This window comes from Eimeria tenella, genomic scaffold (assembly GCF_000499545.2).
Source record: "Eimeria tenella Houghton genomic scaffold, Eth_scaff23, whole genome shotgun sequence".
Taxonomy (NCBI): domain Eukaryota; phylum Apicomplexa; class Conoidasida; order Eucoccidiorida; family Eimeriidae; genus Eimeria; species Eimeria tenella.
The window spans coordinates 306,632-319,566 of record NW_013542157.1 but is presented as its reverse complement, the minus strand read 5'-3'; the positions used below and the strand labels follow the sequence as shown (position 1 = coordinate 319,566).

At 49.5% G+C, this 12,935-nt stretch overlaps 2 protein-coding genes across 2 annotated transcripts; one reads left to right on the top strand and one right to left on the bottom strand.

The window, feature by feature from the left end:
• Nucleotides 1-3,571: 3,571 nt before the first annotated feature.
• On the top strand, nucleotides 3,572-6,173 carry ETH_00017150 (uncharacterized protein; the record flags this gene model as incomplete). The annotated part of the gene is made up of 4 exons (XM_013374832.1): nucleotides 3,572-4,274; nucleotides 4,417-5,489; nucleotides 5,624-5,780; nucleotides 5,998-6,173. 4 exons carry the CDS (start codon nucleotides 3,572-3,574, stop codon nucleotides 6,171-6,173), a joined length of 2,109 nt encoding a protein of 702 aa, XP_013230286.1.
• A 595-nt stretch (nucleotides 6,174-6,768) lies between these two features.
• On the bottom strand, nucleotides 6,769-8,159 carry ETH_00017145 (uncharacterized protein; the record flags this gene model as incomplete). Its single annotated transcript, XM_013374831.1, has 3 exons — nucleotides 6,769-6,935; nucleotides 7,044-7,556; nucleotides 7,715-8,159. 3 exons carry the CDS (start codon nucleotides 8,157-8,159, stop codon nucleotides 6,769-6,771), a joined length of 1,125 nt encoding a protein of 374 aa, XP_013230285.1.
• Between the last annotated feature and the right edge of the window lie 4,776 nt (nucleotides 8,160-12,935).

The window sequence follows — 12,935 nt, the reverse complement described above, 5'->3', positions numbered from 1 at the left end:
ATTAAGCAGAATCTCGCGCCAGAGCCCGAAGCCTTGTGGTTAATCTTGTCGCCGAGAATTGCAGCAAAAGGTGGGTACTGTATTTATTCAACAACAATTCTGGAAGGTAAGTAAGAGAAAGGTGTTGTGTTATTTCTCGGGGAAAGCGCCTCTTGGACAAATTCCTCCCTAAGAATTACGATGAGCCAACGAAGTCGCACAACACTTCTCGTAAGGACCTTTCTGTCGTCGTACACTGTCTGTCATTACAAACTTTCACCTTTATGCAGTATCATCGTGTCAAGCTGTTTTGTATGTATCGGAATACCTGAGCACTCCTGTAGACAGGCTTTTTCCGTAAGAAGGGCCAATCATTTATGCGGAAGCTGCTTAATCAAGTGTCAGTGGCTTCAATACATCTTGAAGAATCTTTTGCCGTGAAGCTAAGGTGCTGACGGCGGGGATCTGGATTTAGTACCGAACAATGTTCCACATGTCCGTGGCAGCCTCTCCATGCCTGGATGAGCCAAACGATAGTCAATGACAAGACGCTTCGACAACTTGGACGCGTGTTTGTGTGCAGTCTGGACCAGCGTTTGCGTACTTGATCATGTTATTTCGGAGCAATTTATCATTAGAAAGAAGCAGACGACTCTGCACGGATGAACTTTCTTTGTTGCTACTGGATTCTTGCATTCATCCCCGAAGCTGTCAATGGTCTTTCTACCGCTTCCTTGCCGCTACCGCAGCAGAAGCCTCTCCCCCAAATGGTTTCATGGCCTTCAAGCCAGGGAGCACGCGCCACTGCTACTGAAGCAGCTTTGTCGTTCAGGACTGAGCTACAAATGAGCAACAGGCTCGACGGTCCTTAGAAACGAGAAAGTTCGACACGAAATAGGGACGTCATGTTGTTGGACCACCCTTGTGCGAAATGATATTTTTGCATACAGTGTAGAAGTCTTGCAAGTACAACGTAAATTTTGTTCTATATGCGGAATGTGGTTCCTCGAATGTTTTGACGTAGCTCCGCATCTCAGGACAGAAGATAAGTGATCAGTGCATCTTATATCTTGCCTATGGCCTCAGCCTCCGAGTTAATGATTTTGTGTCTGTTAGACAGCATGCGGCCTGCACATCTATTTTTAGTTGTAGCCACTTTCCACAGCCCCTAGATGCGCAGCAAAATGCTCCCACACAACCTGGACTGCATCCACGGCTCCACAAACTGCCGCCAATACAAAGCTTCGACGGGCTTGACTTGTCGGCTTCTGTTAAAACTTCAACGGCTTTGCGTATTTTGGCGCCACTAGCTGCTCCTCTATGGCAGAGCACGTCGGATCCCTCTTCAAATATCTTTTTGTCGAGAGGATGGACAAATCTGTAGGGCATCAATGAATGATATGCATATACGCCTTTACTGCAAACGATAAGCTACAACCATCTGCTACCCTGCTCTACACAAGATGTCTTCGTATTTACAAGCAATCGGCTTAACTGGCGTATATGCTTTCTAGTCTAGACCTGGTGAATTGAACGCCCTTCTTCATCATCTGGCCTCACCATGCCAGTGAAGGCATGAACCATAATTAACCTGCAGCAGCATTTATAAAAAGCTGCACCACTGCGTGTGATTCCGCAGATCCTTAGGCAAATTGCACCACCCATACTTCACCAGGGCCTGTGTAATGCTTGCTTTAAGGCTTCAATACCCTTCTCTGTGCTACTATAATTTTTTGCCTAGTCGGTAGATGCCACTTCTGCTGTGCTTCTCCCTTAACGTTATCATTATGTTGTGGCTAATCAGCTCTTCAAAGGAGAATCCTTTCGCAAAAACATCTGAAAAGCTGTGCTTATGCATAACATATACATAATTAGTAGCTGCTGGGCAGCGCTCGCCAGCCCACGGTAGCCGGTCATGCCAATGATGTTTGCACTAGTGTGATGCCGCTTACCAACTGTCTGTGCTAGCATCTGTTGCTCTCAAGAGGCATCGCCCTACCACTAATTTCTCGTTTGCATACTGTTCCTTGTACCTACAAAATTGTGATTGCCTCTGACCCTTGATTCCCCCCTGTTTCGTGGCGGGTCCTTCTCAGATATTTTACTCTCTAGAGGCTACTGTACAGTTCCCATACATTTTCAGGCTTTTCATTTTTGGCTGTAGTGTTTCTTGGGCAAATTCAAGTTAGAGTGCCCGGCTTTTGGCAGCTAAACTTCTTCATAAAAACCTTGTGGCCCATATACTAGCTAGAAAATAACCCTGAGAGACCATTTCTCCCCGGTGCGCTTACTAGAAACAAAGCGCCTGAAGTCCTTATTCCGGCGCCTCAACAGTTTCCTACCAAAGCACCTTGTACAGGGCTCCATGAATCTCTCTTTTCCTCCCTGCATTACGTCCTAAAGTCTTGCAAAGTCCGGTATTTGTACGGATACACAGGAACCGCAGAGTTGAAAATTTAAGGTACTAGCCGAGTCGGATCTTACCTTGAAGTCGGCTTGGGGCCTTCGGTCAGTGCCAGCCTTGGGTGGTTATTAGACGAAATTTGCTTCAAGCATTGTTTTTTGGGCTCAGAACGGCGTGCAGTAATAGAATAAATTCAAATATCCTTCATTGTTAGTGAAATATATTAAGCCTTTGTGCCGCCGTTTCTGAGTGGAAATGAAAGCCATGCACAGGGTTTACCAGCAAGCCAGTGGAGCTGTTGCCAAATTCCTATCCTATAGACCTTGCAATGTTGCCCCTCTTTCGTTCATTCAGTGCGTTGAATGCGCAAATTTTCTGAGGTTTATCCATAGATGTTTTGCAGCTGCGGTGGAGGGTACGCCAAGGCGCATCTCAGCTTCCAGTACAGCCGGTAGCCATCGACAGCGCGAGACCCACGGGATCACAAGGACCAGAATGTCACCTCTACGCACCTTCAATCTGTTCACCAATATTTCTTAGCTTCTACCTTCCTTAATATTGGGACTTTTTGCAGACGATCAATTATTTTAAGTCGGGCTGGATACTACTCGCCTGCCCGTAAGAGCAGCAGGCAGGCTTCTGAACAAACACTGAATTTGTTAATACTCCTTCGAAAATATTGACTCCTATCGTCTCAGTTGGATATTATGGGTACTTTCCGCAGTGTACCAACACGAAGGTCACATCACAACCCTCCACAGTGGAAGTTTCGGCTCAATAGAGCCTCACATCTGGCGCCCGTGAGTACCGGTCGCACAGATGGTATGCTTCCTATACTGATGCTGCGAGCTACAAACCCGTAACATCTCACTCAAGGGTCTCTGCGGACTGCCTTCAGGATAGTTCGTTCAGTTTGGGCAACTCGTGGCACTGGTCCCAGCAAGTGCAGTCATCATCTTGTCTCCCATAGGCTGCGCGCTCTTCCGCCGATGTCTTCCTCCAGTGGTAGAGTACAGAATTCTTCGTGGGCTTAGGAATCTCAGGGATTGTGCTTCCGTGTACTGGCCAGGCAAGAGGCTTTCTCGAGTGGAAGTTGAGGGCGACAAATCCACGTTTTGTTGATTGTTGGGCCCGTCCCGTAACCTTTCCGAGATTCCCCAAGTGATGCCTGTTCAGAAACAATCGAGAATGGAACCGCGACGCACGAGTGGTAGTTCTGCTGATTCGCGTTCGCTGAGCGTGTCGTCGGACTCAGATGCGTTGGATGAGCCCACTGTATTGGAAGAAGCGCGCCAAGGTTCGGCTGCCGCAGACGCGCCGCGTTCGGCGAAGGGGAGAAGCAGAATCAACTCGATCCGGTCAAAGCGGCCTGCCCCAAGGAGCCCCAACCATGTCGCTTCTCGTTCTAGCCGCGGCGTGCTTACCAGCGGCTCGCGGCTGCTCGGCTCTGCAGACGCAGTCACTGAAGGCGGGCTTTTCAGACGCGGGCTTTCCTCTGGTCGCCGGCCAACTCGAGTTTCATTCGTGGATGAGCAGGACAAACATGCTACAACGTCGAGCAGCTCCGAGTCGTCTTCCCGCCCAATAATAGATTTTACTATAAGCAGGCAATCTAAAGAACCGACTGAACAACCAGCTGCACCTCAACCTGACATGAAGGCTCACACTGCTTGTCGAGCACTAGCTATTGCGAACGCAAACAGAAACATGGCTGCAATAGCTGCAGAGAAGCAGGCCCTTGACGATACAGAGAGTCCAGCGATTGATGCGGTGGAAATGGAGATCGACAACCTAAACCATCAGTTACGGGATGTCAAAGACTCTCTCCATAAACACTGTTTGACGATCCTCAATTCCTTGGTTGGGGACAAGTGGACCATCGACACCAGCGGTTAGGCTGTGCAGACTGCACACAATAGGACACAATAAGACACAGTCACTCTTTCTGTCTAGCACGCACAGTAGTTGTATTCTTTGCATTTGCATATTCCTTTGTTAACGGGCTGGTGAGTCTGTGGCGCACTTGCTTGCAGATACTTTGGCCAAGCGTATGCTACGGCCGTCCAAGTGGTCGACCGCAAGCCAGGTTCAAAAAGAAGCCCATCAAGCGAACGAGGACAACCAGAGCTGGTTTGGACCGTCAGCAATTGACGTCTTCGGAGACAGCTTGGTGATTGAAGAGAAAAATCCCTATCGCATCGTAGGGGTGTTTGCCCGCAGGTATCAGGACACGAGACAGCGGATCCCCTACTTGGATGATTTGGTCTGCTCTGGAGTTCTTCCGTGCATCCAGCACCTCGAGCCGCCAGTCGGCCGACCGCAGTTGCTACAGGCTCCACTGGAACCCTTGTCGCCTATTAAGGCTTTTCCAGACAGAGGATCGCTGCCGCCGTCCAAGCTATCACGAAATAGTGCCGACCCAAATGACGCGAACACGGGCTCTGCAGAACGGATTTCTCGACGTGACGTATCATCCCACAGCAGAGGATCTCACTTTCGAGTCGCGTCCATGCCTGCCCCGCCGCGTGCTCCTTGGGGCATAGCAAAACAAGTAATGAAAAATCGCAAGGGTGCCTGCTGCGTTGCGCAGTGCCCGGTGCCGTGTTCACGCTACGTCTGCGTCCTTCCAGCGGTGAACTATACACGAAGCTCGGCGCCGGCAAGCTATGCCACAGTCAACATAGAGAACAATAACATGAGGATCCCAAGTCGCCTTGTCGACTATCTCGATAAAAACTGCGTGGCAGTCGAAAGGCCCTCCTGGGACAAGAGCAGCACGAAGAAGCACACCAAGGTTAAATACACCGACTCCAGACGTTCCCGATCATCGACGCAATCTGATGACACGGATTCAAGTTGGGGAGAAGATGGAATTGATAAGGGCGGGGCCTGGGCTTCCGGAACATGCGAAATTCCCCCCATGCTCCCTACTTCCATCGCAAGTGGCCTACCTCAATTTTTTAGAAGAGAAGTTGGTAACCGTTGGTTGCCTACATTGTTCACCGACGCAGACATCCGAATCTCGGAGTACTGGAAGCTTGAGAACATGAAAAATAGGGAGAAGGCGGCATGGGTTTACCAAGGGACTCATGCAGAACCTAAGCCTGTAAGCAAGCTAATCATCAGAGATATCATATCTATAGGAGAGCTTCATGTTACACTCGGCCAACCCACATTGCGTGTCCACTCCATCGTAAGCTAACTTTTTGGCGCATTGTTCTTCTTGTGTTGCAATTTCAGTATCCATGGGAAGAAGTGCCGCTGGAAGGTAGGCCACTTTCCCGCAAAGAGATTGCGCAACAACGCAAGGACGCAAAATCACGGCGGCACATTAGCCGCGATGCAGAACTCTTGCTGCGAGGCGTCGCACAGAGCACTACCTGGGATGGCGAAGCAAGTGCGTCACAGCGGTATAGAAGCAGTCTTACAATCCAGCACTCCACACGCACACAATGGCGCATTCGTTCTCCAGCTGTGGACCACAGCCCGGTGCAAAATGGCTTCCATAGGTACATTGATATGCCCGGTCTACGAAGTGTCAGGCGTATACGCTAGCCGAATTTTAAGGCATCACAGCGTGCGCGATTGGGCACTTTTTCGCCTTCTCTCGATAGGCGTGGTGCATGCTGGGACTTTCTTCAGGAAGAATTCCACCGAAGTAGTTTTAGTGCAGGAACGCGTGTGGCTGCTTTTGGGAAACATTGCAGCCCTACTGGAATGCAAACACCTCGCGAATTCTGGAGGTAGCACTTTTCAAATGGCTGTCAAAGCCATTTGTGTTTACAATTGATCGTGCTTGAATTGCAGTATTTCTCAGCAGAAACCCAACCCTCGCTGAGTGTAAAGTCTCCTACAGCACCCACAGTGCATTCAGAAACGTTGAAAGCTTCTAGAGCTGTGCATCATTTAGGCCACGTGGTGCCGAACTGCGTCTTTGGACGAGCAGCTGCGTGCGAGCAGCTGCGTGGGGTTCCACGAATAGTTCTGTTCAGGCGATACGAGAAAGTCGCGTCAACACGTATCTACTGATGGATTTTTTTCAACTGGTGAAGTGCGTCCAATAAGTGCAGAGCATCGAACTGAGATGGTCACGCCTGTTCAGGAAGCGGCTGTCTGAGCCGAACACGCAGTCCCTACCAAGCCATCTTAGGCCTCTAGGCCAAATCACTCTCAGGGCTGATTCCCCGAAAATGTAACATGAAAAATTCTTTGTGAAGCGTTTTTTGCTGTCATGTAGCCACTTGTCCGCCACCTCGCGCTTTTCGCCTTCTTTCCCGGCAGCAAATCACACTGCTGTAAATATTTCTGCCCTTCGTTTCTATTGCGTTAGTTCGCAACAAAAGTTGTGTTCCCGCAGACAAACTCATGTACTGGTCTTCGTTCGTTCAGTCCACTTTTTGTTTTCCACAAGAAGTCCTTGGCACTGGGCAAACAAAGTATGTCGCGCACAAAGCTGCCAACAAGTCTGCTGATCCATTGAGTATGAAGCACAACAGATCGAGCCGAGATCCCGCCACCAAGGCAGCAAAAGACATCCCCAGCATTGGGCCACCTGAACACAGCAGATACAAAATAGCCGTACTGAAGGCAAGCAACATTGATTGTTTAGTGCTGCTGCTGACTGTTTCTCCAAAGATAACCTAAATCCTGCTTAACTTACCAACAATCGCGCAAAAAGGAAGACCCGCAAGAACGGCAAGGAGAAGCACTGCCAAGTTTATTCGTTTTGCATGCTTCAGTTCAAAATAGAAGGCGGCGGAGGTGACGACTGAACTGACCAAATAGACGATGAAGCAGAGCAAAAACTCCACCAGAAAAGTATCAAGTAATAGGCTTATGGAACGAAAAGTCTCCATGGGAGAGAATGACAGGAGCACATTCTCCACGTTTTGCAAAAAGGGGTCAAAAATCTTTGGGCACCAACCCACAATGGCAAGTGCTGCAGTTTGCACGTGCGAGGCAACAAGAACGCTTTGCTCGTCCGTCAGTACCGCATTCAGAATATCAATACCTATCGACGGCTTCAGCGCCACGTCACTTCTCACTCGATGAAACAACTCGTGAGGAAGAGGCAGGACACCGCTGAATGGATTTAATGGACTGAAGGCAGCTATGACTAGACCGACGGTTACTGCCCCAAGGAGTCCCGACGCACCACCAAGGAACCATTGCCCTGAAAAAGACAGTGGATTCGTGTTGAGCCGATGTGGTTTCACAGAATGGGTAATGGAACTTTATGCAGTTTGTACGGCACTGGAACGCTCCTAAAACGCTGTAATAGAAGGCCTCACGAGGCGACAAGTTTTGACAATGCAGCGTTCGCAGACTTACATTTTTTAGTGGAATTTAAAGATGACCCGTGTGCTTCTTTAAATTGCTTCTCTTGAGCTGCTTCCATGAAAGCAGAGCATGCATCTCCAGTACAGTCAACACCAAGCACTTCCATCCAGGTCGCGTTCGCTACGAACACTGTGAGAATGGTCAGTGCATCAGAGCTCCACCGGCTAAATGGAGTGGTCTTGCCCAGAATAGGTATTAGCAGTGCTGGCAGGAATGCAATGTATGAGTGAAACGCGATGCTGGCAGCATAATTTCTAAAGAAGTAACCTGCAGCAGGCTTCGGGCAGACGACCTTGTCCGTGCTTGACCCAGCCAGGACACCGCCTGCTGATGCCTCAGCCCCTGCGGAAACACCAGCATCCATTCCATGCGGAGGTGGGTAGACTGGATGACGTTTCGTGTTCCTTCGCTTCCTTTGTGGTTTCTTCAAATCCATTATCGTTCAGCACTGCTGGAAAGTCCAGTCTCCAAAGAAGAGAAGTTACCCCTAGAATAAAGCCGTGTTACTTGGAGAAGATTTCCGTCTGAATGATTTATCCTGTGAAAACACTTCGCTGTAGGCGTATTTCATGTAATCCAGGAACTACCGGGTGCGAATTAGAAAAAGCTCTGTGCTGATCGCCTCACGACCTCTGCCGATATTGGTGGGGCAGTCGCACAATCAAAAAGGCGGTGCAGAATAAAGACGTACCAAGCGTGAATTAAAAGCTGTACGGTTTTATCATTCCCAACTTTCTTGTCGTCGTCGAACCGTCCAGCAGGAAAGGACGGACCACTTGATCTGATGTGGAGACACAGTCGACCCCATTGTCGATTTCGTCTTACCCAAATCTTGTTATTTAAAAAGAAAATAGTGCTTTTTCCGCAGTGAGGGTCGTTAAGAAAGGCATATTTAGAGACAGTAATCGGTTATGCGCAGTCGCACTGGCCTTTCGTATCGGGCCACAGCCAAAATGCACAAGCACCAGTGGAGGCTTTTAGCTATCTGCGGCCTAGCGATTAACTATTAAATTGCATGCAGTCTATCTACTACCGTTTGTGAACGTTCCCTACCACCAGTTGCTGTAGCTGGCGCAGAGACCGTCTTGCCGCCTATGACAGGGCATGGGCTTGAGCCGAGCCAACTCATCGAGGGAACACAGTGCTTCTTATAGCTGCCATGTCTGCCTTTGAATGCTCCATTCCTCCTATGGAGAGGCTGTCATAGAAAGAGCTACCCTATATTGCTGCTATACTGCACATGGAGCAAGCGGCTTAATAGGCCCTCTGCAGTTTCCAGCGAATGTTCCCCACTGGCCTCTCCACTAGTGCAGCATACAACAAAGGTGTCATCCCATTACATTCATGAAGCAATTAGCGCTCTTGGAAGTCACTTCACTTACAGTTTTATGCAGCTTGGCCCTTCGGGCCTAAAGTATCACGGGACTGTTGCGGGCGTTCGGTAGCGTGATCCTTTCGCTAATAAACTTGCGCAGGATGGTTTAAGCGTTGCAACTCCTTTAATGTAGCTAGAAGGAGCTAGATGAAGCGATTGAAGCAAAAAGAGAAGGTCATTTCTCACTCTCCTCTCTGTGCTCCAGGAAGGGAACGTACGGCGTGTGTTTGAGAAGATCTACCTCCCGCTGTTCCTTTGCGTAAGGTTCACGTCAGCTTTCACCACTTTTTCTTCAAAGGCTTTGTGTAAGAAGTAGATGCAGCATTTCGATGTAATTAATTCTCCAGGCAAACGCCACGGACAGGAGTGATATTGTTATGGTCTGATTACACGAACACAGCAAATATTTGCAGCATCGTTGTTGTACACCATAGGAGAGCTGTACAGGGCTACAGCAACTGTTTGCCTGAGCACTGGAAACAGTTACGGAGATGACAGACTTGGATAGACCCTGTGAGCTTTCCATTCAGCGCCACGTTTTGTGGCAAGCAGCTCCCGTATGTACCTGGTGGAACTCTGCGCATTCAGGGCATTCAAGCAATATTATTGATAGTGATGCTTGCTGCAGAAGAATATTGGGAGCTATCGGCATTTGATGTCTACGTAGGCTAAGCTGGGCTTGGTACTCGTGAAGTAGGGTTTGTTCCGGGATTTCTCAGTTGCCCAACGCCACGCATTACGAAGCAGCACATTACGGAACAGGAGCCCACACAGGCAGTCACAGAAGAAGTGCGAAACGTGCGCTTTTATAGGCGGATATGCACCTCCGTAACGAGCAGGCCATAAAAGCTGCAAAGAGGTCGCAAGCAGAGTGCTCAAACAGCGCACAGCCAGAGGAAACTTTGTAATCCAGCAAGCAGAACAACAGATGACAGGGTTCAAGTAAACGCATAGGCTGCATAGGAAGCGGAACCACAGGGCCACACCACCGGTCTCCTGTAAGTCAGAGCTCCAAACCAGTCAAACGTCATTCAGCAATTGGCTGCTGCGATGAAACTCTCATCAGAATTTTTGCATTAGCACTGTTTAGAGTTTGCAGTTTTGAGGGAGCAATAGATTCTGAAGCACGAAGATAGAGGACCCTTATTAGGCCTCGTAGAGACCCATTACACAGATACGATCGGACGGAGGCCATGGCACGGCAAGGTAGCTGGCTACCTGGTAGGCTTCGCCACCACCACTGTGCACATCTGAGGGACAACATGTGAGCAGCTGGCATTTCATGGAACATTGATTCCACGTAAAGTCCCGTAATCTATGATGCACTAATGTAATGAGCTGGCTTAAATCGAGTGGAAGAGTGACCACAAAAACCTAGCTCCTTGGAGGACCTAGTTATCAGTGCGGGGGAAGATATCAGAACACGACGCAAAGTGTATTCGCTTTTCTGAGTAGCTGCAGACAAGAGAAACACAGAATACCCCAACTTCTGTACTCAGCTCATTAAATGAACATAGAGCTAACTTCTCCCAGCTAGTTACTGTCAGGCTTCTGTGGAAGAGCCCCTATGACAATCATATCTTCCCTGTGCTTGGTAAGCTCCCGCTGAAACCTCCTAACAATCACATGGCAGTCGGTCAGCTCAGTGACGCAAGCAACAACTAGATATACTCTCAGCAAAGTAGTGGGCTGTCCGTGCATCCTCGCCTGTTTGCTCGCACATAGGTACAGGCAAGAAGTCCAATGATGACTCTGGCAGTTGAGAAAGGGGCATGCTTTCTAACTACCAATGAGTAGCACCCTCATTTTCGCCCCATCTTTACCGTTCCCACTATTGAAAACGTTTTCGGACTGCTGTGCGGAATTGAACATTTCTACAAAGTGAGACTACAAACTAGCTTCAATTAACCTTGTACGGCTAAGAAGAATCAAAGGAAAGCTGCTTGCCGCTCGACGTTTCGGCTTCATGTGCAGTCAGTATTGCTTTTTAGGCTTTAGCGATGTTCTCACTACACTTGAAGCCACTATTTGCCATCACCCACGGCTTTGTCAAAGGTATCAGCGCATAGCTCGATATTTTCTTGAATGCAGCAGCCCTGGAGTTGATGAGCTGCCTGACCTATTGCGACAAGCTTGTAGCTTGCTCCTCATTCAACCGTTGCTTTTGAGGGGGTGCAGGCGCAAATTAGATTTTCCCACTAAACAGCAACAGCAGCAGCACCGAGAGCAGCGTCAGTAGCAGCAGCAGCAGAAGTTGTGCGTAAGGCGCTTGCGGTACGGCTCCTGCTCAGCCACAACACACGGGGGAAACCCCTCGCAGGACTTGACTGCAGGGCAGGGTCACCATGGGGGGTCTGAAGGCCGTTGCAAGCTGCAGCAGCAGAAGTAGTAGCAGCGAGGGGGAGCTGCAAATGCAACAGCCCCTACACGTGTGCGACCTCTAGTACCCCAAGCTGCCCTCGACTGCCTCTGCGAGCGCCGCGAGCACGAACAACGACACCAATGCAGCAACAAGCAGCAGTGCCAGCGGTAGCAGCATGGTACGTGAACGTTCTGAAGTTTCTCTGCTTCACCTTCTGGAGCTCTCTCTTGGTAGGAGCATTGGCATCGTTACGGCAGCAACAGCAGCAGCCGGCGAGGCGCGCCAGCAGCTGTGGCAGCGAGGCAGGTGCCCCAAGCGGCGCATTTGGCCGGAGAGAACAGCGGAGGCTGGTTGCGCGCGCTGCAGCATAACGGCAGGAAGCACGTCTCCGCGCCGTCCCCTATACGCCCGCAAGAACCAGCAGCAACTGCTGCTGCTGCTGCTGCTGCTGCAGAACTGAGTCGCACGGCACGGCCACCTAGTCACATTCCCTCCTGCAGCACTCCTGCAGCGCTTTTCCACTGTAGGCTGGAAGGGGGAAAGGAGCTCACATGCGCGAGGACAGGCCCCGGTACAGCTGTGGGGAGCAAGGGGATACCGGGGGAATCTTTGAGGGTCCCCAGCGGCCAGCGCCCATGGGATTCCGCGTCAAGCTACCTGTATACTCCATTTGCTTCCTGAACCCGTCCCCTCCACGCCCCTTATGGAGCGACAACGCCCTTACTGAGGCCATCCTAGAAAGACAACCTTGTTCCTTCACAAGCTTGTTTAGCCTATCCCAGCTTTCAAGCAATGTATGAGCCCTAATGATTCACAACAGCTCAAGCCAGAAAATCTACTCGATTAGAGATTCTTACCTGGCAACTTGCCCTTTGTCCTGAATTCTTATGCATGCATCAATAACAGCTGGTGCAAGTTGGATCCACAATTTCCTGGATTCCTTCCACAATTTCTCTCTGTGCATCACAGCCCCAGCACAGCTTGCTCCTAAAGAAGATTCCCCTAGTGAATGTCACCACTCTGGGGTATGTGGATTTAGCCTACCGTATGCATAGAGTTATGTTGCAGTGCCATGAAAAGCAATGGACCAGGAACTTACAGCTCTTCTCTTGCCGCGAAGGATTATCTCAAGACGCTGTAATCTTGCAAATTTTGGTTTAATAGCTGTCTACCGTCTGGTTCTTTCCTGCTCTGTATACTACTGCTTGTCGATATCCTTATCAAGGTGGCTCACGAGTGACCGTGCATCTGCGGCATCACCTGCACGGTGAGCATATAAATATCAGTATTGCACGAGCCATACCACACGCATGAATCACGGACACACATACCACATAGATTCGTACGCAGGAGGCCATTCACGTACAAGGTAAGCGCAATCATAAATAATAGTCCCACTACGCATATACATCTATCGTTTTTTGTTTTATCATAATATGAGCAGCAAAAACAATAAACAGATACACAAAAGGGAG